The sequence below is a fragment of the Triturus cristatus genome, chromosome 12 (genome assembly GCF_964204655.1).
Source record: "Triturus cristatus chromosome 12, aTriCri1.1, whole genome shotgun sequence".
Taxonomy (NCBI): domain Eukaryota; kingdom Metazoa; phylum Chordata; class Amphibia; order Caudata; family Salamandridae; genus Triturus; species Triturus cristatus.
The window spans coordinates 621,671,449-621,696,997 of NC_140595.1; the positions used below are offsets into that span (position 1 = coordinate 621,671,449).

Genomic DNA, 25,549 nt, shown 5'->3' on the forward strand with positions numbered 1-25,549 from the left:
CCAGCAAAACCAACATTTTGGATTTCTTATCCGCGGGCAACCGAGCCTGCATCGCAACTGAGTCAAGTTCAATGCCCAGAAAGGAAATGACAGTATCCGGCCCCATTGTTTTCTCCGGAGCCAAAGGCACCCCCAACTCCTCCATAAGCTCCTGAAACGAATCCAGCGCATGCCGGCACTCCGAAGAGCCCGGAGAGCCCACAAAAAAGAAATCATCCAAATAATGGGTGACCCAACTGTGACCAGTGCGATGCGTGAAAAACCACTGCAAAAAAGTGCTGAAAAGCTCAAAAAGAGCACATGACACCGAGCAACCCATAGGTAGCGCCTTATCCACATACCATTCACCCTCAAATTGTATACCCAACAAAGGCCAGTCGTCCGGATGAACCGGGAGCAGCCGGAAAGCCGACTTAATATCGCACTTTGCCATGCCTGCAGCTGCGCCCGCGGTCACAACCAGTGACATGGCGACGTCAACTGAGCAGTATGACACCGAAGCAGCGTCTTCGTCGATAAAATCATTGACTGACGACCCTTCAGGCCATGACAAATGCTGAATCAGCCGAAACTGCCCCTCCTCTTTCTTGGGCACCACACCAATAGGGGAAATAATCAAATTAGGAACTGGCCAGTCTCCAAACGGGCCTGCCATCCTCCCCTCCTGCACTTCTTTACGCAATTTTTCACTCACCACCAGTTTGTGCTCTGATGCGGATTTCAGATTATCCGCCCACCGTCTCTGCCGGGGCCCGTGGTACCCCAAATGAAAACCCCACCTGAAACCATCCAAAAGAGTCTGTTTTGCCACCAAGTCCTCGTAGCCATCTAAGGCATCCTGTAGCCGAGCCAATTTAATTGGTGTAGGAGCCCTTTGGCCCAGAACCCTGTGCGCCCCTACCCCCTCGTCCACCCTGCGACTGCTGCGCACTGCCAGACATCCCTGCACCTGCTTGCTGCCCTCCTGATGGCCTAACGCCCCAGCAGTTGACGAGAGGGTGCCGCTTGCTGCACTTAGAACACTTGTGTCGGTATTTACAATACTCCCGAGTGCACAGGCCCTTGTTGAAATCCCAACAAGCCCCGACCCCAGTCTGTGATGCGGCTGAGCCTCCCACCCCACCCCGGGTGGGCTTTCCCTGAAAGGGCCGGTAAACTAGCGGCAGACCACTAGCCGTAAAAATCGTCTTACCCCCTGGCGCGGCCCCCATGGTATGTTGCCACAGGTCATTATCTAACTCACCCCATTTTGCTTCAGAATCCCAAGCCATACGGGCCCGAAATTCCTCGTCATACTGAGCCCAAGCATAACCAGTACCAGTGATTTGAGCCTTCCGTATAACGTCCATATACTTAAATATGGCTACGCAGCGCTCGGGAAACTTTTCACAGTATACACTAGCATAAATTAAGAACGCCGCCGTCCAATTCTCGATCGTCAGCGGCACCTTAGGGCGCTTAGCCAATTCCTATTCCTCTTCTTTAGAACCCTCCTTAGACCTCACCTCCCTGTGTAACAGCTTCAGAATCTCCACATGTTCACCCTTCCAAATACGCTCTTTTGTTGCCAGCATTAAATGCGCACCCAGAGGCTTAGTCACCCCCATATACGGGAGCTTCTTGATCTTTAATTCTTTGCTCAGCGGCTTCTCCTTACCATCGCCTGCCTCCGCCGTAGACCCACTCTCCACCTTGGCCCCCGACAACGCTCCCTCCGTCCCCGTGCCAACCCCCGTATCCTTCACATACTTCCCTCTATATAATCTCCCCTCCGACACACCCCCACCCCCGTCCTCCCCAGACCCCACAGACACCATAATAGGTTTGGCCTGTGTTTTCGCGCTCTCACCTGGCTCTAAAGAGGGTGTGCGGACCGACTCCGACCGCTTCACCGCCCGTGCAGAAGAATCCCTTGGAGGATGCGCCCTCGCTGACGGGCCGTGCTCTCCTTTAGATTTCACCACAACGGACTGTGCAATGGGTGCCACACCCGGAACCTGTAACAGACTATGAGAAACATGAGAATGTCCCCCCCCCCTCGTAGCCCCGAATTTCCCCTTCCTCGGGGCTGTCTTCATCATAATCAAGCAGTATTGGCTCGTCCACCAGCAAATCCTCTTGAGCAAAATCCACCACACGGGCCTTACCGGACCCTGAATGAGCACTACCGGCCTCCGCGGCCTTAAAACCATCCTGCGGGGGAGCCGACTGTACACGCCGGTCCTCCCCTCTACTTCGCTTAACACAACAATCCATCCTGTCAGAAAATTCCATCCACCTTGACCGGCGTGACGTTGGGGCCAGCGAGGCCGCGCCGGACCTTCGTGAGCTGGCCGCGACGGGATCCCCCGCCGGTACGGAATGTGCCGCGCAAGGCCTCATCCTCCCTTCTCCTCGGCGATAATGGGCCGCACCTCGCCCTACCGAGTCCGCTGCTCTGCTACTTGACCTACCCTGTAAAGAAAAAGTTTGGACTGGTGTGCCAGGAGCAAGAAAACTACCAGCTGCCCGCGACCCAACACCACTCAAAAAACCCGCGCCTGATAAACCACTTCCCGAAACACCCGCTCGCCCCACTCCCACAAGCTGCGACGACACCATCTCCTCTTCATCCCCGCTCCATTCCAGCATAGCGTGACCCAAAGCAGACGCCGCAACTTCGCCATATCCTTCCCCTATAGACAGCGACCTACCCGGCCTCGAACGGACGCGACCGCTCGCCCCATACACCGCCCTCGTCCTGTCACCGCCCACCGTGACCTGCCCCCGGGAACCTGACCACCCCACTGCTCCCTCCCCACCAAGGCCCCGGACACCTGCTGCCCAGGAGGGAAAAATGTCCAGGCCCTCGCTCTCAAAACCCCCCCCAGTTGCCTCCCCGCCCCCCACAAACCAACCTTCTTCCCCAACCCCCCCCTCCCCAGCCCCCCAACAAGCTCCTCATCCAATGCATGCCAACCCACCCCTCCTTGGGCCTGTAGCTGTTCTGAACTCTCCCGCTCCAAAAACCCCTGCTCCCCCTGCCTCCTCAGTTCCTGCGCCGGACACCACCCCTCCACCTGTGCCCATTCTCCTTCTCCCAACGAACTCGCCCCCACCGAGAAAACCGCGCCCCCTACAGAAGAAACCGGCGAAAACAATAATGGGCTGCTAGGCGCCGCTTCGCCATTCCCCCCGCACCGCTCGTCCGCCACACCCGCCTCTGAATACCTCCCCAGGCTCCTCACAACTGGCACCTGTCCTCGTGACGACTCCGGTCCCATTTCTAGCCCCCCCGCACTCCCCGCGACAAACGAACAATCCCCAAAACCAAAACCGGCTGAGCCGGCCACAAAATCCGCCCCCCGCGCCCGACCTGCTTCCTGTCCCAAAACCGCCGTCCCGCCCACACTCAACACCGCACCCCCTCCCTCGCGCTACATAAACCCACCTCCGGCACCGAAGACGAACGACGCTTAGTGCCGCGCCCGCCCCCGCGCTTACCCACCACCGCCGGAGATGACAGGGAGCGCGCCGCTGACACCAACAGACCCGCCCCAGGCCCCGCCGCAGACACCACACCTGCCTCCCCCGGCACCGTTACCCGACCCGACTGGCCATAACGAGCGGGGACCGCCCTTCTCACACGCGGGCGTCCCCGCTCACTCACCGGAATCTGCCTGGAACGCTTCGGCGAAGTACACGCAGCAACCGCAGCCGCCACTCCGGCCGAGGCCTGCCGCAGGGGACGCGACGGCCCCGCGACCTCCCCGATAACCAGGTCCATCCTGCCTGCCTCCGACAAGAGCCTGAGAGCCTCAAGCACTTGGTAATCCTGAGAAGACATCACGACCAACAACAACCTTCGCAAAAGTAAGCAAAAACACCACAACAAAAAACACGCCACTAGCTTAGCTCCCGGCCACCAGGTCACCAAACCTAAAATGGTGGCCGGGAGCGGGCGCCCAAGGTATTTATACCTGAGCAGAATTTAGTTATATTTGGGCTATAATTGGGCTACATTTGGGCTATATTTACGCTACTAGCAAGCCCAAATTCAAAAAAGGCCGCGCAGGGCCAGCAAACCCCTCCCCCCACACACCCCCTCCCAAACTGCCCGGGGGTGGGGACTCCCTACGGTCGCCTTCCCCCCCCAAGCCCCCCTTGTATAAAGAGATGCAAACGTAGGGCCATGCAGAAGATACTCACTGGGGAATAATTCTTGTTTGGGGGTACTGGAGAGGCTGGATTGAGAGCTATAAGCAGCCCTGAATATTGTGAAATTACCAGCGCAGCTAGGAAGCCCAACTACCCATCCCATGGGGCTAAAGGGGTTTGGTCCTTACTCACAGGAGCTGGAAATAGAACGGGGTGTTAGGAGGCTGGAAGGAGATGTTGCTTCAGGCCTGGACTGCTGCCTTTCATCGTACGGCTACAAACCATGAGTTCAGTAACATTGATGGAACACCAGGGGCACCATTTATTTGCTGACTGTTGCACTGTACCCGCCATTCATGGCGTTCGGTCCCGAGACTTTAGTACTTTAGTGTACTTGGAGTTTGTAAGTTTGCAATTGAATCATGTTCAAATGGAAAATCTATAAACGTGTTTTTTTAAATAAAAGTTTAAAAAAAAATATGGATGTGATATCAGTTGCAAATGGATAGGAGTTGAAGGGTAATGCCTCATGTTTGTCATTAAGACACTCATTCTTGTGGAGTTGTCATTAACGTAACCCTAATGTAAAGAAAAAAAGTCATTATGAATTCTAAATTTTGTATTCATCATTGCTGGAACTGTGAATTAAAACATTTTCACATGGACCCGTATTTACCAGCCCTTTCTTGGGAGAGGAATTAATTTGTTTAATTTATCTTTTTTGTAAAGCACACAAATATCCCGAAAAGGGTCTTCCTAGTGCTAAGTGAGACTTGCACATCATCTGACTTGAGAGAGACACTAGGTCTCAGGTACGTTGTGTTTATTTAATTTTGGAAAGGCTAGATTTTTGGTTTCAGCACCAACGGAAAGCAGCAAGGAGTTGCAGCTCCATGTGTCTGCAAAGAAACACCCAAACATATTCAAGTTGCTTCAGAGCCTCCTCTCCCACAAGCCTTATTTCATTACCATATTTTCTAGAGCCATCCTTAATACTCAGTATGCACATCTCCTCTACTCTTTTTGTTCTTTGGAGGTATTTAGACATCTCCATCACTCCCCATTCTTCCAGACTAAACAGATTTCATCTCTTAAGGTCCCATGCAGCCCTTGTCAAGTTGGTAGCTCTCCTCAAGCCTGACACTAATTCATTGATGTCCTTTATTGATCTCTGCGCTCTTAAATCTGTTCCACAGGTTTCTCGAAGACCGGTCTAGGGCCTTTGCCAAGAGCTTTCTTGAAAGCCTGCTTAGGACATCCAGAGCCATATTTAAGAAGCAGAGATTGATCTGGGCTGACGTGGAGACCTTTTGTTTCAAGTTTGATCAAGAGGCCCTGCTTAGAAGTCATGGGACCTGAGTGGGCCCATAATGACGGATCCAGACCTGGGTTTGGTCCGGTCTTCAGCGACTGAACCTCTGCAACCCAGTCTCTCTTTGCCACAATTGCGTGCCGTGGATCCTGAGCCAACTGTTTTGCTCCGTGACTTGGCTGTGATGAAGGTTGGTCAATGCAGGCCAACGCTTGCTGCAGGGACTGTAGGCCAGAGGCCAGGAGCGTGATTGTGTTTGCTACTTTGGCTCTGTCCATTTATCTTGCTGCCAACGGAGCCTTGATTGCGTCATTGGGTGTCTTCCAACCAAGATCTGTATCTTGAATTAACTGTGTAAACTGCAAGCTCTATGGGTGCCAAGTGCCCTGCAGATCTGGCCAGAAAAAACTTGCTTTTCCATCTCAGTTATTGCAGAATATTTGCCCTTCCCTGGTACTTTCACTGAGAGGATTAAAAAGTCTCCTGGGGGGGAAGAGGGGGGTCCGGGGCTCAATTGACTATTCACTCCTCCGTTAGAGTAAAGGTGACTTAGACTCTAGGGAGTGTTGCTGACACACAAAGGTTTGCCAGCTCCCCAAAACCCATATCCTGGTCATGGGTGCAGGAAGGTGCAGGCCAGCACATGTATAAGTGAAGAAATGTCACCTTGACAATGGCTCAAGAAGGGCCGCGGGTCTCTTAATAACAAGCAAATGCTGGCGAACGTTTGGAGGGATTTCAGTGAAGTCCCTATGTCTGTAAAGTCAGTACGGCGGGGCGGTTCGGTTACACGCATGGCAACCAATGCTCTTCTGACCATCTCCGTGAGGACAGAATCTTCTTTTTGGCAATTGAATTGTAATGTGTGCTGGGCGCACTTATGTGTCAATGAGTCCCACTGGTGGCACCATCCTGTGGTTCTTGCTTTCCAGTCTTCCCCCACCTTTTTTTTAAATTTTTTAACTTTAAGTGACCAGTCACAATGACCAGGGTAGAGGTTGTCATTCCGTCTCACTTTTAGCCCAATAAGACTGGAACTTGACTGAGGTTGATGAAGTTCTGCTTCAAAGGCGACTCGAGTAAGGGCTTGGATAGGTGGCACCAACTCAGTTAAGATTGGCAGGGGTGTCCTCAGGGGCAGGCCCACTTTTTCTATTGACATTAATGACCTTGATGGTTTTCAAAGTCAAGGGATCAGGACAGGACATGCCACAGATAATCTTGCGCTCCTCTATGCTGATGATGCAGTTTTAACGTCACATATGGCTAAGGGGTTGCAAAAACATCTTTATCCATCTCAGTGCTTTATGGTCATTTAGATTTACAGAAGAATTTAGCAAAATCCTTTGTGACAGTTTGCAGCCCTCTGACCATGAAAATAATTTTGTTCATGGCACACTTTTACATAAAGTGAAAACTTTCCAGTATTTGGGAGTTCCTTCGGACTCTGCTTTTAAACAGGATCACCGCTGAAGGGTTGGAATACAACACCTTGAAAGATCTTCTTTAGGTTTGCCAGTAATTTGGGCTAAAAAACACTCGGAGATTTTTTGCAATTTATGAAGGTAAACACATCTCTTTTGGAACTTATGGGGCTGATATTTGGACCTACACAGACCTGGTGGGGCTACAGACCACAGAGAATGTTTTTCAAGTAGGCTTAATCTGTAGGTGCCTTGTAGCTGGACTTGTCATTGGTCACATTTTACTCGCCTTCTCTGAGAAGGGTTTATGGAAAGGGAATTTGCCTAGCAGCCCCTGTGATAACCACTCAGCTCACTGAACTAGACTCTTTATACTTTTCTGTTGGTTTTACAGGGCACAGAGGAATCTGTTTTTGTTACCCTTATAGCACTCACACAATTGTAGATGGTATAGGCCTTCTTTTCCTACAGCAAATTTCTTGTAACCTCATATGTTTTTCTATTGCCAGTTTTATTTAACAGTCCAGTAGAATTAGGAATTTAAAGTTGAGAATTCAAGGGAAAATTTGTCAATTTTGTGAACATTGTTTTAGGGTCTGATGTTATGTTGAAATGTAACTCATTGCTTGTTTTTTATGTATCCTATTTTAACGTTTCTGATGTTTATGAGCAAATGGAATTTATTGATTGTTTTTGTGTGTGTCTTTTATGCATCCTTTATGGCTTGTATGCCAAATAACGGTTTACTTGACATTTGAGCTACAAATGGTGGCATGGAATACACTCATGGTGATTAGGAGGTTCGGAGTAATCCATGCATTACCGATTCTATATATTTCTCATCATAACAGATCAGTGGTTTTGTGCAGTGGGGTCATCTTGAGTAGGGCAGGAAGTTCCTTGCACTTGGCATAAGATGGTGTTGAGTCATTACAAACTTAAGCCACTTCAAGCTTTTGGGTAGGTCTTTAATCGAAGTTAGATGGCAGTGATTAATGTATCTTATACGCCAGTGGTTTGTGAGCGAAAACAGGTCACCTGGGAAGAGATGTGGCCTGGTGTCTCGAGCTGCCTCCCTTTGACCTGCAGCACCTAGGTTCAAATCCCGACCTTGGCACTTGACTCAACATTGTGTGATTCTTTGCAAATTGCTTAATCTCCCTGTACCTAATTGTGTGTATAATGTTTTTGTGTAATCCCCACTAGTTGTACACTATCTTGAAGAACGTCTTCCCACCCCTCACGTAATGTACAGATCTCCGTTGCTTCACTGCTAGGTTTGTGCTACATCAATACAAGTTTTTTTAAAATATGCAGCAGAGTACCACCAGTTCCCGGCTTCCGCCTCAGGACTGGGACCACATCAACTTCCCCCCTTCCCCTCCGGTGTTCTCATTTTCGGAGCTAGACAAATCTCGCCCGACTACAAACTGCCTCAATCATTTCTCTCCGGTAACCCTAACTCAAACCAGAGAAGCGATCCTCTCATGCAAATCGGGCTCTCCCTCTGACCCTTGTCCCCCCAAGATCCTCCACACCATCATTGATGAAATAAACCCCATCATTAACGAAATAATTAACCTCTCCCTCAAATCTGGCTCTGTCCCGCTCGCCTGGAAAAAAGGTGTGGTTAAACCTCTGATGAAAAAGGCAAACAAACCCCCCTCTGATTTAACTAACCTTCGTCCCATCACCCTGCTACCTGCACTGGGCAAAATCACGGAACAATTAGTCCACAAAGAGCTCAAGTCCTTCCTTGATGACCACAACCTACTTCACCCCCAGCAATCCGGCTTCCGGTCTAGACATTCTACCGAGACCGCCCTGATCGAGCTGACCGACACCATTAAAAACCTCCATGATCAGAGGAAGAAGGCCATCCTGATCCTTCTTGACCTCACGGCGGCATTCGACACTATTTCCCACTCCATACTGCTCAACAGACTTATGGACATTGGCATCACCAACTCAGCCCTAGCCTGGATCAGTTCCTTCCTCAGTGACAGGTCTCAAACCATCTCACTGGGCCCTTTCCAATCCAAAGAAAAAAAGATCTCGTGTGGAGTCCCCCAGGGCTCCATTCTAAGTCCCCTCCTATTCAATATATATCTCATCCCCCTGCTCTCACTCATAGAATCGTTCGGCATAATTGTCACGTCTTATGCCGACGATACTCAGCTTGTCATCCCTCTCGACGACAATTCCAACTCGGCCGAACTTAACCTCAAATGCTGCCTCACAGCGGTCTTTCAATGGATGGACACCAACCATCTTCGCTGTAACTCCAACAAAACCGAGATCCTGCCCATTGGAAAGAACGCATCCTTCTGTCCCGCTCTGTGGTGGCCTGATAACTCTGCTGCCCCACCCCAGACAGTTTCATCGGCCAGAAACCTCGGAGTCATCTTCGATTCCGATCTTTCTTTCGATTCCCATGTCACAACTGTAGCAGGTAAATGCTTTGGCATTATAAAATCCATGAGAAAGTTCTTTGACTTTCTCCCGCTCGAGTCCAGAAAGACCATTGCGGTAGCCCTCATTCTCTCTCGAGTGGACTACTGTAATGGCCTTTTGGCAGGGACCAAGAAATCCACCCGACTGAAACTGCAAAGTGTCCTGCACACTGCCGCGCGTCTTGTCTTAAAACTCCCACGCAAATCTTCTATTTCCACTGCCCTCAGATTCCTTCATTGGCTCCCCTTGCACAAGAGAATACTCTTTAAAATTCTCGTTGTAGCCTTCCGAGCCTTCCACAAATCCGGCCCAGTCTACCTGTCGAAACGCTTCCCTCATTACATCCCGGGTCGCATTCTCAGATCCTCTCAAGAAAACCTCATGACCCCCCCTAAATTCAACCTGAAGTCCAAAGGCGGAAAAACTCTCAGCACCCTGGCTATTAGAGCCTGGAACAGTACGCCAAGGCATCTTAGACTTCAGACGCATGAGAAACCATTTAGGAAGCACCTTAAAACGTGGATTTTTAATCTCTCTGACGACTGGACTAAAGCAGCCATTTAACCCTCCACCGCCCTTCCACTGATCTGGTCCCAGGTTTTCACAGCGCCAAGATGCTCCCTTCGGAGCGAACGTTCGCGCTCTATAAATACCCATCCAATATTCCAATTCCAATGCTGATATATATTGTAATACATATATACCAGCTTTCTTTCCCCACCTCCCATGCCAGTAATTTTTGTTTTTTGCAGTTTTTTATATTGCGCAAACTTGACCCGAAAGTATCAGAGCGCTTTACATGAGCACCAGTTGCATTACATATGGACACATTCATTTTTAGGCACGCTCTAGCCATTAAGCCACATGTCGTACACACTGTGGTTTGTGGTAACAAACACTTTATAATGCTGATCTCGAAAGAAGGTGAAATCAAGTATTCAAATTGGGTTTTGGTTTATCAATGAAGAAACTAGCACAATCCTGACATGGATACACCAACCTTGCATCAGCTGTCGGGCCGCATTGCACTGACCCTACCATAGTTCTAGTTTTGCAGTGCACTGACCCTGGCTCTCACCACATTCTGATGGTGCACTGACCCTGCCCTACCCTCAGCTGTACAGGGCACTGACCCTGTCCTAGCCACATCTTCTTAGTGCACTGACCTAGCCCTAGCCATCACCATTCTCTATGCTGCTTGGTTGCCTTCCAACTTGCCTCTTCTTCGTCTCCACTTCCAGATTGTTTGTATGACACTGCATCGCAGTCGGTAGCAGTCATCTATAATAATATTGCACCCACTACACCGACCTACCACTACATTGTTAGAAAAGTATATATTTACTATTCTCGACTCAACCCATACTTAGGAGATCAGTACAAGTGGAATACCGATAGTAATTGGATATTGGCCATCCAAAGGAGTGGTAGCTCAATGATGTGGCTCAATGATTAGAGCGGCAGACCCTGATGCAGAGGTCTAGCCCGGGACCAGGGTTCAATTCCCCGCCTCGGCGGGTCTTGGGCTCAAAAATTCCACGGACCTGATAATTCTCGCCTCGGTGCTTATTCCAATCATGGAGTCCCACTCTGCAACTCTGGGCAATAGCTTGCTTAATCTCTACAACGGCCCCCACAACGCTAAGGATGCCTGGCCTCCACCTTGGGGGTGCCCAGGAGTGGACGCCTCATAGGGAAAGCCAGGATGGGTTCCACAGCGGTATTCGTACAAGCGCCTTGAGACCCTTGCGGGTGAGTAGTGCGCTATACAAGTATCAAATTTACATTTACATTTTAGTGGATGCAATATTGTTGCCATGCAGTATAACTCATACAGTATAATCCCATAGCTACCATTGTGTCCACAAACGTTGTTTCGCCAGGTTTTTATATCGCAAAACGTGGCTCTTGATGTCCCTGCATGCTTGTTGGTAGCAAGCTTCTTTGTCCTTTGCCTTGGGATGTATCCATACACTCTGAAGTTGTTACTTCCATTACTCATCGGAGTACGCTCCGACTCCCCACTGTAAAACTAGGATTTTTTAAACTTACTCTTGTGTGCCATTTTGTTCTCTATTCTGCTTGCCCTCAGACTCTGTAGAGTATTGTTTTGTTCTACTGGTTGAATGTACATAGATAACTGGCCTTGACGAAAGAGTAAATGAACAGTGGTGAATGAACCTATGGCTTCTGTAGAGCAGGTTTCTAGGAAGGTCATTATCTATTGCATTGTCATATGGTCCATTGGGCGAGTTGATTCTATTGCGATGATCGTAGAGCCTTTGCACTGGGGACTTTATGCAGATTTCTGCAAAACTTGCACCCAATGATCACACCACAATGGATGTTGATTTGGATGTGTGAGTGGTGAAGTGAGGGCGTTGAGAGGAACATAATTTCCCAATTCTCAATATGCCTGGATTCTGTGTCATTAGGGAGCCAGGCCTCAGCACTATGTTTACAGTTAATCCTGGCCTGTCTCTCTCGCACAACTCCCTCCAGTTCCTTCACTATGAAGTGCACTCCTCGCCCTCAAGCTAGCGACCTCTCCTCCAGGGGATTCTTCAATGATCAAGCATAAGGCACAGAACTGTGCAGCAACAAGTTAGGTGCATCCAATAACAGCGCATGTGTGCGCATGTGTGCGCGTGTGTGTGTGTGTGTGTGTGTGTGTGTGTGTGTGTGTGTGTGTGTGCGCACGTGTGTGTGTGTGTGTGTACAGGGTGACTCCACCCTCTTCTACAGAGACCTTTCAATGTGCATTTCACTTTAATGGAATGAAGTCTGATTAGCTTATTTAGATCTTCAAAATACCGGACACGATGTTGTACCTTCTCTTTTCTGTGCTCTGCTCTGTCCTCAGTACCCTTACAATATTGACGTTAATCTTTATATGTCATTTAAATATATCATGGAATTATATGTCTGGTTGTTCTGTCTTTCTGTGAGCATCTTTCCCTTACTTGTATATTTTCCTCTATTCCCACCTCTTTTACATTATATCTTTACCCCCATCACTTTCTCTTAATCTTGCTGTCTAGCTCATTTGCTTTCAGTCTGTTCCTAACCTTTCTGTCCCTCTATCCCCATCTTTTGCCCTAGATCTCTGTTTCCGTCTGTCCCCAATCTCTTACCCATCCCTTCCATCTTTCCTCTATCCCACATTTCCTTCCTGCTGATCCTTCCCCTTTTGACTGTTTGCCCTCTGTCTTTACCCCTAGTCAATATTATCCCCTCATTCCTGCTAATTCATCTTTCCCTCAATCACATGTTTCCTTTTATGTCCCTCTACTTGTTTGACTCTATATCGCATTACACTACTCTCACTATCTCTGTAAATATATCCACCTCACAATTCTTTTAATGTATCTCAGTAACTACCTGTCAGAGACCCTTATGTAGAACCTGCACAGGACATTCTTTGCTTCCATGTGTGTGACAGATGGGACTGCAGCTAGCTTGTTTGAAGTTGTTAAGTGAACTTTCCATTCTAGCTGCATAAGCAGGGGTAGGTGGGCGTGCCACTGGGCCCGATGGACTGCCAAGCTGGCTCACACCAAAAGCTTCACCAGGTTTCATTAGCCTCTTGTGCCAGCAAGCAAAATCAGAAATGCTTATAAATAACACTATAAGGGAAGAGTTTGTTGGCCAGAGGCTCTCAAGTCCAGTGACAGAGAGAGAGACCGAGAAAGAGCAACGGTGACAGTGGAGAAACAATCATTGGCAAAGACCAACATGTCTGGCTTGACTGTAATGAACCAGCCGCATTATTACCCCGTCCTTGTGAAATTGTGAAGTAGAAAACTATTGTTCTCACATTACTGATGACATAATGTTGTCCATGGTACAGTATGACAAAATGTGATACGCTGTAACTTGCTAGCACTGATCTCAGCATTTGCAACAGACATCTAACACTATCTTTAGCTAGAAACTCAACAGAATAGAGAGTGGGGCAAATGGAAACATTTGGTGGGAGACGAACAAAAAAGTAAGGTGGGGATAAACAAGTAAGATATTAGTGGAGAAAGAAAGAGTGAATGGTAAGAGGGAAAAGAAGGGTGAAAGGAAATGATAGACGTAAAAAGGTTAAAAGTGATATAGGGAGGGCAAAAGCCTGGAAACCAAAGCGTACATGGTAGTTGAATTGATTAAATTGTGGGTGAAAAAATGAATGAATGAAATGGTGACACAATGGAAGGAATTAAGGTGTGATAGGTGAAAGGATTAACGTAAGCGTGAACGAATGGCTAGATAGAGTGAAATAGATAAGTTTACGGATGTTGGATGGAAGGGTGAAAGGATCTATGAGTGGATAAAAGGATGGAAAGGTGGATGGAAGGATAAAAAAGTGGATGGAAGGATGAAAAATGTTGTTGGCTACAAAGAAAGTTGGAATGAAGGATAGTTGAGTGAGCAGATGGATCATAGTATGGATGGGTGAAAGCATGGATGGAGGGGCAAAAGACTGGATGGAAGACTGACTGGATGAACATAGGAGTGTAGATGGATGAGTGCATGATTAGTTGGATGGAAGAAAAGGTGAAAGACTAGATAATTGGACGAGTGGTATGCTGGGTAGATGCAAAGGGATGAGTGGACAAATTGACTTGTGGATGGGGCCAATGCAACGGCGAAAGAATCGATGGATGGTGGTAGGTACAGGGAAAAAAGGATGGACGGCTGGGAAGTTTGAAAGGTGGACGGAAAGCATTATGGGTGAACAAACTGATGAATGGGTGGATCAGTGGGTGCAAGGATAGATTGTTTAATCAAAAGGTGGGTGGTTGTAATGGAAGGTGGATAGGTGAATTAATGGAAGGGTGAAAGTAACTCTTCTGGCAGGATTGAGTGCTCGCGTGGTTCCATTATAGAAGTCATTCCAAGCGGTCGGTGTTTTAATTTTATGGCTCCTTCCTTTGTGTGGATACGAAATGGTCGCCACAGAACCCATGTTTAGAGATCACATATGGAGTTGATAAGGTTGTTGCTTAAATCTGAGTTTGAGAGGCAAGACAATGTTTGCTCTTTCTCTGTGCAGGCATGTGGCATTGTCTGTACCTATGGTGACAAGGAATTCAATGCCTTTGTGCAGGGAGGTCAACTCGTCGTACATTTAGGCTGCGTGAAAGGGTGCTATTCTGTCATCTCTCTTCAGATGGTAGAAGGTGGACCTAGCGAAAAATGGCAATGAATTGCTGAATTCAATGATTCCTGGCCCCAAACAGATCGATGTTGCCTAGAGCCAGCAGCCTTTGGTGTACACAGGAGCCACTCAGCGGCTCTTCTGCTCATAGTGGCAAAACTGTTTTTCAATGCTGATTTGATACTAGCCACACACAGTGGTTGACTCTTTTCATCAAAACATGCTGACATAGTGAAAATGTAATGTTTACTAGAGCTCAAGGCCAAACAGTCTCAGCATTTCTCCAAAATTAGCATAAAGACGCACGGAAAGCTGCTGTAAAGTGTGTGTCTCATTTTAAGGACTGGGAAGAAAGCACAGATGTCTGCTGGAGTTCTGGTTACTAATGCTTCAAAATACACATAGCCCCGACTCCTCCCATTGGAACATTTCCCTCTCGCCTGTTTGCTGTACCATCCCACCTCCTATACAGTGCCTGCATGGCAGGGAATGGGGGACTGATTTACATCTCAAACGTACATAGAATCATCACAAATTAAATACTTTATATCTTAGACGCTTTGTGTACAGGAAGCTATTTTTTTTGTTTTTTTCTAGGGGTGGGCGGAATTTGCGTAGTTGCGTTACGCAAATCTCCGCGAAACGGTAAAAAAATCTCCGCGAACACGCAGAAATTCCGCGAACACGCGGAATTGCTTGTTCGCGATGCTTTTTTCCTGTTCACAATTGCTGTTTGCGTGCTCGGGGAGAAATATCTTGCGAACACGCATTTTGAGAACGCGAACAAGCAAAAATTTCGCGAAATCGCGGAAAGCAGACTTTTGAGCAATTTCGCGTTCTCCGCGGAACGCGAAATTACGCAAATTCCGCAAATTCCGCGAGCGGAACGGAATTTTCCGCCCAGGCCTATTTTTTTCACGCCAGCATGGTTGCTAATGGTTTAGTTAGCACTCAAAATGCAAGCCAGACGTATTGGCTTTGCCAGTGCTTCAATGTGCTATCATGAACCTCACATTTCCTAGAAATGTGATACTTCTACCAACTATTGTGAATAAGTACTTTCTTGAACAGGTCGGTGATGAGTCCTTAGTTTGCCCCCTCAGTCCATGGGAAGACAGTAATCACAGCTTTGCAGTGGCTTCCATCCAAGGTCTTCAATTATTCCAGCATTTGCTGAAGTTTTAATAACTAGCCTTTGAGTTTTTAATTTAGATGGATAAACACAGATGGACCTGTATAGAAAACAAACAGTCTGTATTGTGTGGAGGAAGAAAAGATAAACTTGTTTTTGCTCAGCATCCTGCTTTCATTAAAGAAAGATAGGGGTTGATTATTGTCACGATGGCAGACTGATGAGTACACGACTGATGCCTGAGTTACCATTGTGTATCAGTACTTCCAAATTACTACATGGTTACTTGCACTATAAAGGACTAGTTCATAGTTACTGTCACAATAGTGATCATGCATGATTACTGGTGCAATAGAGATAAGAAAATGTTTATTGATACAGTTATATAGTCAGCGAGGCACTATGGGAATGTCAGATGGGACTTGATTATATGCACAGTAGCTGGCGGGGCATGATTACAGGTTCGGCCACTAGTTTAACATAAGTGGCAAATAATGGTGAGGTGGTCAGAGCTGGACTTTGTAGGCACCTCCATCTTCCTTCCACAAATTTCTTAGAATTTTACAAAGTACATGCGGGATAATATTGAAATATGAGGATTCTGGGCCACCTTATTTAAAGTTTCAAACAATCTTAGGTCCTCAGAAGGTGTACAATTAATTAGAGCTTGGATTCTGTGCCTACTCTTCTGTGGATGTGTGTTTTCTAGCGCTTCTCTGAGAGTGAGCGATTCCCTCCACCCAGTTGGATTTACGCCCTAGGTCTTCCTCTATGTTGATGCTGCTAAAAGACCTTCCTTTTCTGTAACATTCCCATTTGGAAATAATTTCTTACTTGAAAACTTTATTTAAAGATGTGTTTGTGCTTTTTGAAGGTGTTCTTTAAAGTTTGGTGGATGAGTATCATCCACCAAACATTTGCAGCTGTCCGGTCTTCCTTATTTTAGATTCTATGTCCAGGCATACAATTGAGATAGGGCTGACATGGTTTTTGGCAGATAGCCTGTATCCTCCAAATTCCAAATAACTCCATAAATTTGCATAATGTATGTTATAGTCTGCTTTGGTGGGTGCACGAATACCTACAAAAGAAATTATAAATATGATTTAAAAACAATAAATGCGTAAACACAGCTGGAAAAAGTTTGAAGATTACATGCCATGATTCAAGAGCCCTGGCGGTAACCAAGTGTTAATTCTTTACATAGGTTGTTTGGTTTGAAGAACATCATCCTGCACTCAAACTGCACCAGCCAAGAAGACCTGGTCCTCAACGTTGCCCACGACTGGCCGGTCTACGTGAATCCTGGGATTCTATTGCTGCTTTATTTCACTGTGGCCTCTCTGGTGAAGCTCAGGAGACGGGAGCCTGATGCTCAGGGAAAGGTATGTCTGGATGACCATCGGACTCGAGTTCATTATTGCCACCCTTCCTACAACCCCATCATTTCATAAACGTCGTTGTTTTACTTTCTTTGCTGCTTTAGAATTTGTGCCAACTCTTTTCACTGTGTTTGTTCCCACGCTTGTGAAATTAGGAGTTTAGCTTCACGTGTTGAATGTTACCCACTACCTTTTCCTGTATTTTAAAGAAATGTCTGACTTGGTGTGCAAAGGTTTGACATTTCTATTCTGCACCTTCTTTGTCTTCAATGTACTTTTACCAATGTAAACATGCAGATGCTGCTCACAAGCTCATAGGGTAACTGTGAGACCAGAACCTCTATTGAAAAGGAACAAAATATGAAAATGAATTGCACATTGGAATAGCAAGGCGCTAGCCTGTTGGTACTGGGTGAAAGCATTTGTTTCACCTTCTGAAGATTCTAATTAATAGCAATAGATTAATAGCTTGACTCCCAAGATTGTATATGGTACACACTGAGCCAAGGTCAGGAAAGTCAAACCCAGGCCAGTACGGGCTCAAGAAGCAAGTGCTAGTCTCCAGGACATCCTTTGCGCAGTAAGAGAGCGATGGCAGGCCCCATTTCGACTACTGGAGACTGTGTTGCCTTTTCATGCCCTGGGGATTCTGTTGATTGTCTTATAGTTGCTTCTGATACAAAATATGGAGGATGTCTTGTGGATGAATACAGAACTTCTGCTATGAGGGCATGCAGAAACGAGAGTGTCTATTAAATGCCTTCTTTGAAGACAACAGATGTGGTCTGCAGCACCTTGACATCACTGCTGGTGAGTGATGTGAGGAGGTATGCACATGATTGAGTTGATTATGGAATGCTGATCATTCATCAGCAGAGCAACTACGGATTCCTAGCAAGTCCTAAGAAGTGTTGCAAGAGAAGGCACAAGGTGTTGCCCCCGAAGAACCAGGTTATGGCAAGTAGACCTTCTAAGATGATGTGGCAGAGCAAGGTAGAGACAATGTTGATCTGGAATATTGTTTCTATAAAATATAAATCCAGCAGCAATGCTAAAGAATTTCTAGAAAACAGGACGTGGAGAATGGGTTATCTTAGTAGTCTGTCTGTGTCGTATACATCCAGGTCTCTATCCAACTAGCCGGACATTCTTGCAAGGGCCAATATAGAATAAAACTAGCTATGAAATATATGTCTTGGTCTCCCACTGCGATGGAGTTGGAGCTTAATAAAGAGGACGCGTGAGCATTTTTTTAGGAACACTTTCGATTTTAATCACCCATTGCATAACTGTTCACCCTAAGCGATGCCCTCTCAAGATAATGTCAGTTTTAGTAAAAGCATTATTGTGAATTGGAAACACTGACTGGATCCCTGGAAATAACTCCTGGCTGGTTCCTCCTGAAGAGAGAGGCCCACTGGACTGGAGGAGCTGTAGCCATGTACATTACACCCCTGAGTCTGGTAACTACAAGGAGCTCGAGTGGTGAGCCCCTTTGAAAAATGAAACTATATAAGGCATGTCCGACTCTGCTAAGGTAAATGTATAGAAAAGGGGGTGCAGTGAGTGTGCCATGTCAACAGTCTGGCTATGGAATGTACACCCAATTGTACTAAGGTCAAGGCTACTTAAACAATGACACTGGTGTCCCCTGATTGCTCTTGCTTTGAAATATACATCCTGGATCTCGATTGTGTTGGAATAAAGGGTACGAAGAAGGAGGAGTTCCGATGATCTTCCTTAGAGGTGGGGGTGCAAAGTTTGCCCTTCTACACCCCATATTGGCCTCCATTCCTGAATGGTCTTTCTATATCGATAAAATGTCATTAAAGACTCTTGCGTCGGTAGTCAAGGTACCGGGAGAGAAGGACATAAGGAGTGTTCAATGTTGTCCGCCATTACTGCCCAGATAAAATCCTATTGCTCTTGTTCCATGAATTCTGCAAGTATTTGCTTTTGTCGCATCTTTTAAGTGGCCGTTCAGCAGTCTGCGTTTATGCCCTCACCTAGTATTGTGTGGATTATTTTGAGGACCTAATGGAGAAGGAGTGATGCATTCATCTTGGTGCTTTTGTGGCTGCTTATTTAATTTAACTTTTACCTCTCATATCATTAGGGTTTGGTATCTTCACTTTTGTAAAATTAATAAAAAGACCTTAGCAAAAATAACTTATTTTTGTGTGGATACCTGCAGTTGTGTGCAATGTGATCAAATAGATTGCTTCACTTTCTATTTGTGGCTATTGGTATGTGCATAATATCTTAGGCTGGCTCTGTTTGTATCGCAATTTAAAAGGGAAAGGCTGCGAAGCGGAGACTGGCAGGGGACAAGGTGGAGCTCACTGATCCGGAGGGCTGGGCCAAGACCAGGGACAGCCTGGCAGAGGAGCGCAAGGTGAGCACAGAGAGCAATAATCCTCCGCCAGGTCTGTATTGGGCCCAGGTCTTAAGTAATTACATTTTGGACTGAAGTCCTTTGTGCCACCAGCAGGTAAAGCCACTTGTCCTACCACAAAGGCAAAATAATAATATCCCCACTAGCCTTCCCATCAAGGCACATGGTTGATGACAAACGGACAGAGAGAGCGAGAGACACACATGCACAACCCAACACACACCACAACACACCCACTCAAACCCCAACACACCCACTCAAACCCCACTGCCCTAAGGACATGGTTTACTAAGCCTATTCCTGGCAAGCTAATGACCCTTTGTCTTTTCTAATTCCCTACCAAAGCCAAAATCATTGCCCTCCCACACACATCTGTGAAAAAACACCAAGACACATTGATTACTAAATTTAATTAACACACAGTTGGGAGAGGTAAGCAATGCAATTCTGGAGACACAGTAATTAAGATTACCTTATGACTCCAAGTCATCAGAAACACTAAGCATTCTTGAGCACTCATTTAAAACCCCAAATGAATTCAAAAATCTTGTTACACCTTAAACAAAGTAGCTGGAGAGAAACTCTAGATTACCGCTAGAAGGAACAAAACAAACGTGGATTACGGTGCCCCCTGACGACATGGAGTCATCCTGTAACCTTGTTCAAATTATAGCCTTGTACTAGACAAAGCAGTCACTACATGGCTTCATATCATGCTGCATATGCGACTATTTCAAGAACCACCTCTTTCCACACCTTACACAATAGCATGTGGCACTTAACCAGCTGTCCCCTAGCTGGAGGAAAGCTACGCTGATCCAATATATGTTATTTTCCCTGAGTTCTAACTTCTCAGTTCCTTTGTGCATTGGGTTCTGGGCGATCATTGTCTTCGAAGTCACCGGCAAAGGACATGGCCAGATGTTCAGCTTAAGAGCCGCCATTTCGCACAAGTCTCTAGCACAACCCTTGGTACCTCCTTCTGTGTGACATGGGCGCTCTCTACCATGAGAACAACAATATTTAGTGTACATTGGCAGGGGCCTGCTAAAGATATAGCTCCAAATGCATTCCATGCAGACAGTTTGGAGGATGCTCTCATCAGATCACAACCCTGCACATAAAGTGCCATTCAAAGGTGAAACAGTATTGGTTCTAAGTGCATTTGCCCAATTACATTGTTTTGTCTCTGTGGTGTTGCATTTGTTTCTGGGCAAAACTAATAATGTTTTGCAGTTGAGTTTTACTGTGTCTCGTTTGTCTTTTTGTCCTTGATCTTGCCTTTCACTTGTAATTCTCTTTTGCCTTTTGTTGCAGGCTTTTGCTTTAATTTCTTTTTTTTGTTCACCGTTGTCGCTATCTACGTCTTTGCCACTGTAAGCTTGACCACTTTAATTTTCAGTCTTACATTTGTAATGCTTTTGGGTTCACCTCTCTCAGTGCTGAATGTGTGGTTGTGATGTCACCACAACTTAGGTGCTAGCGGTGTGCGTGCATCACCCTTACACCCCTGCCTCTCTAGCCCATCTCCTGAACATGTTCTCACCTCTGAAGAGGATTGTCATTCTCTGTGTATTTCCTCCACAGTCTGTTCTTCTCACTGATGCCTGCTTTAAAGAGCAAGGATGCTGTACCAGTCCAGATGTTAATTCCACCAAGGCCTGTGTTTGCTCTTTCCGCATACACCCACCAAATCTAGACTCTCGTCCATATGCCCCCCATCCTGCTCTAGAACAGTAACCTTTGCATAGCTCGGGGGCCATTATACCTAGTGATGCCTGCCATCTTTCCCTGGAAGAGAGTCCTTCGGTGCACAACTTTTCATGACTCAGATGCCCCAACTCTTTGTGCTTCTCGATGTGGTCTCCCAACAGATACATTTTTTCATATGGTCACGTATTGAGACATATTTGGGTTTCTTTAGTGAATTTCATAAATACAGTTTCAATAAATTAAACGTTCATGGACTCAACTTTAATATTTAGTCGGTCCAAATATATAAGTATGAATTTTGAAACCCTAGTGCCTTTCATCAGTGAGTATAATGATAACCGTGAAAAATATGCTGTACCTGGATAGTTTTCATCCTTATGGACTATTTTCAGACTGAACAGGTTGGACTATTCACAATATTGATGTTTGTACACTCTTTTCATGAACATTGTAGTATTCTGTCATGTAGACGGGATTGGGTCCTGTGGTAGCTGGAACCACAGTGTATGCTCTAGTCTAACACTTTGGAGTGTGGATGTTGAGTGTAGGACTACATAGGAGTACTAGCTACTATTGTGAATGGTATGTTATCTCATGACTTGCTTTGTATCAGCAGACGCCACTTTTATTAGTATCTCTGTAGCTGAGGTAGGTAGCATCATTCTTGGAGTGAGTGAAACTAGTCATTGGATGTAGTGCAGATGGAACTAACTTTTTTTTTTATCTGTGCTGTGGAGAAACCATATCTTGCCCAGTTAGTGACATTTCCTTCCATGTCTCATGAAGGCTGGACTTCTAGTTGAATATTGTAAACCGTTCTCCCTACTTGAAGGCTACTGGAAGCTTTTTAAAGACTTTGGAAATCCTTAAAAAAAAAAGACAACCCCTTTTTCCAATGAAGCAATCAGATACCTCATGGATGGTCTTTAACATATACAGGATGGCGAATAAACCCTTTTGTATTCCAACATTACCTGAGAATTCCATATGAGTCAAGATGTTACACTTTCTTTTCTACACACAGTGCTGATCCTACAGAAGCTGGCCATCTGAGTAGCACTGGTGTTTTCTAATGGCTGCCTGTGCAGTGCTAGGGCTTCTTCCAGGCTCTCTGCTCCCATCAGATGTGGAGAATACCCTTGAAGACAGACTCCATTTCATCCATTGCACCCTGGTATTGCTCGCAGTCGCTGATTGTTTAAATGCTACTCCATGAATGCGGCCTTCCTGTGCAAGGCATGCATGCCCACTCTGTCCTACTTAAGAGAGCTTCAATCACTGTTCAGGAAGATGTGGACATTGTACAATCGATGCACTTTTGGCACCTGCACCCCTGCAGACACTCACTTGGAGTGGAAGATATAAAGTTACGTTCATGAGTCCATACTGGTGGTTGCTCCTGCCATTCTCTCCTCTTAGTTTGTGCATCCTAATTTCCATACACCTTGGGAATGGAGAAGCTCCACCCAAGAACAAGATCAAATACTTGCCAATGCAGCATCTCTTTACTCTTCTTACTTCCTCTCCCTCTGTTTACGTCAACTCATCAATATGCGTACCGGGCGGTAATACTGCCCAGGGAAATGCCAAAACTCTACGTATTTCCTCTGGGTGGGGCTGCCCCATAAATAAGCGTCTTGCTGGAGTGAGGGATAATGTGCAGAATCCGAATTTATGTATCCAATTGGCACACATTTTCTCTCTTTCTGACCTCTTTTGTCGTCTTACAAATTCCACCATACATCACCTGGAGAATTCTGCACAGGGAAAAGTGTCTGGAGTTTGGTATTTCACAAGACTCTAAATACCAGTGCTTGTGTCCATCAAGAACGGAGATGTTGTCCTTCGTAAGTTCCTATCAGTTTGTGTTATTCTAAGAAACTGCCAGCTTGAGAAGCTAGAGCAGTGTGCGCAGGAGAAACCTGCTTGCACTTTTGGCCTTGTTGAATGAAACTTTAGGAGGTTTCTGATAGTGCCTTATGAGATGGTGCCTACAACATATTATATGGTGCTAGTTGAGAGACTGATAGTATGAACCAACTACACGTGGTGTGTCCATGTTCTCTATTAATCGTACCTCTTACACGTTTTTACATTTGCACTTTATATTCGCTTTTTTCTAGCTCCTATCTCCTCCTTTCACTTCTTTTTCCGTTGCCTCATTTTTAAACACCTATATTCTTAACTTATGAGTGTAAATTGTTTTTAATTAGTCGGTCACTATCTTAGATTTTTTTTGCATCGATCTCTTCTCTGTTTGCTCTTCTCCATTCTATCTTGTTTAGTTTGTGTCTTTATTGCTTGCACGCTTGCCTTGCCCCCACCCCCTTTACCACGGTTTCCCTTGTGTTTATTTTTTTTACTTTTGCCACGATCATCCTTTATTTTACTTTTATCATTATTTCTTTGTTCTCACTGTTATATCCATCTCCCGTTTTGGCCTTGCTGAGTTGCATGTATACTTGCTGTTGCCTCTTATGCTGTGGGGTATTATTCTATCTTCAAACTTATTGTTCATTTTGTGTTCGCCATCTTTGTTTATTAATTACTATTATTTGCCTTTTTCCTTCTTCTTTGTCTTTAATGTATTCATCTTACCAATTTCTGTCCCCCGGTCTTTGGTTTATCACCCTGGATTTTCATTTAAAAGATGATCTTAAATATTTTCTAAATCTCTTTGATTTTAGATTTTACTTTTTGCTTATATATTCTACTATTTCATTATTTGCACTTCCTCTAGCTCTTTGATTTTTTGTCTTTCCTGTATGTCCCTGTATTTTGCACCGTCACTTTAATTAACCTCCCTGTTTGATCATTGCTCTTATCCATTTGTTTTTGCTTTTTCTCTATCTGATGGTTTGCTTATGCCTTTATCTCTTTTACTTTTTTGCTCTTTAATTTCTAACTTGCCTCTGTATCATTTGAATGACTCTTATCTTTAAGTCCTAGTTAAATTATCTTCATGATACTTTTAACATTGGTACCTTTGTGTTTTTTTGCTCTTCTTTCTTCATCCTTTAGTTATCTAGTTGTTTCTCTCTCACTTATCTTTCTTGTTTCTCCTGTTGTGTTTTATTGCCTTTTTGCCCTTGTTTCTTGGCTCTAGGATACGGAGTTTGGTATTGTATTTGTCTCTTCCTCTTTTTTTCTGGATCATATTGGATTTGTGTCTAGCCTCTACCAGTTAATTGCGGTCCCTGGTTCCTCCTGCCTCTATTCATTTTCCTCGTTCTTAGCTCTAGTCTCTTTCTTGGTTTGTCACATGTGCCTCACATCTGGAATGAATTCTGTCCTTATGGAACAAGGTTAAATACCTCTAGTTTGTATGCTTGCCTTTACCCCCGTTTGCTCTCTATTATCTTTTTCCTGTCATATTTTACCGTTGCCTAATAACTTTCTTTTTGCTTGTGCCTCCGTCTTGTTGTTTTGTCCATTTGCACGTGGCTTTTTGGTTTTTCTGTTGTTTGCTCTTCCCTCTATTGACTGGTTTAGGAGTCTGTGTTGCATTTTGTGTTCTTGCCCAATAGCTCTTGGCTTTTGCTCTTGGATAGCTTTCTTCAACATGTTTATATTGACTTTGTTCTTTTTCTTACATATATTGAATTCATTTTATTCTTTCGCCCCTTACTCAGTTTGTCTCTGTCTTTTTGGTGTCTTGATTTTTCTGTGGATTTTTTTTTTATCTGTGTCCCTGTCCCTGCTTTTTAATATTGTTTTGCTTTTGCCTCTATCCCATTTTTCTTCCTCGTGCTTCAAACTTCTTAGTTGCTGTGCTTGCCTTTGGTTGATTTGCATTTGATCTGGTGACTAGTCCTTCTCAAGCCAGTATTTATTTACCAATATTTTTTTACTTTATGTTTTACAGCCACTTTCGTTTCCATAATTTCAAACAGCCCCCCTTTCCTAGCTTTTTATGATGGCTTCTTGTTTTACTCTTTAAGCAGTTTCATGTTGGTGAGTGCTTTAGTAGATAATTTCAACTTCTGTGTGATGGTGCATTATTTGCATTTATTGTTTAGTTTTTTGGAGCATTCCATTGCCTCAGAAATAATGTCTTCTCCTCTTTAACATTTCCTGTTCTATATCTCATGTTCCTTGTGTTTCTGCAGCCAATGCTGGCAACGGCTGGAGGATCAGACACAGAAACTAGCTCCGTTCCCGGGACAACAGTCTCTCACCAGCAAGATGAGGGTAAGTGGAGGGCGGCAAAAAACATGAGTTTGGGAATATCTAATGCATTCATTATTTTAGCCTGGATGACAGGGGGAGAGAGTGATGGTAGTAAAAGGGAGGGGGCAGCATTTTTCAATTCTTGCCTAGGGCGGCAAAACGCCTAGAAACGGCCTTGGCTAGTGGGGTGTGAGGGAGCGATTAGAAGATGAGGTGGAGATGTTATAAAGATGGGTGTGTTAAGTGAACATATTTCCCGTGGCTGGGAAAAGTAAGGTTTGGTG

General features: G+C 45.5%; 1 protein-coding gene across 4 annotated transcripts in view; it reads left to right on the forward strand.

The window, feature by feature from the left end:
• The window catches only part of PIEZO1 (piezo type mechanosensitive ion channel component 1 (Er blood group)), an 854,808-nt gene that overhangs the window by 509,294 nt on the left and 319,965 nt on the right, over positions 1 to 25,549 (forward strand). For 3 of the 4 annotated variants that reach the window (XM_085638610.1, XM_085638612.1, XM_085638611.1), the window contains exons 9-11: positions 16,813 to 16,990; positions 19,284 to 19,382; positions 25,205 to 25,286. In XM_085638610.1, the coding sequence (XP_085494736.1) occupies positions 16,813 to 16,990; positions 19,284 to 19,382; positions 25,205 to 25,286 (359 nt within the window). The remainder of the gene's footprint in view (positions 1 to 16,812; positions 16,991 to 19,283; positions 19,383 to 25,204; positions 25,287 to 25,549) is intronic. The other variant, XM_085638613.1, reaches the window with a different exon arrangement.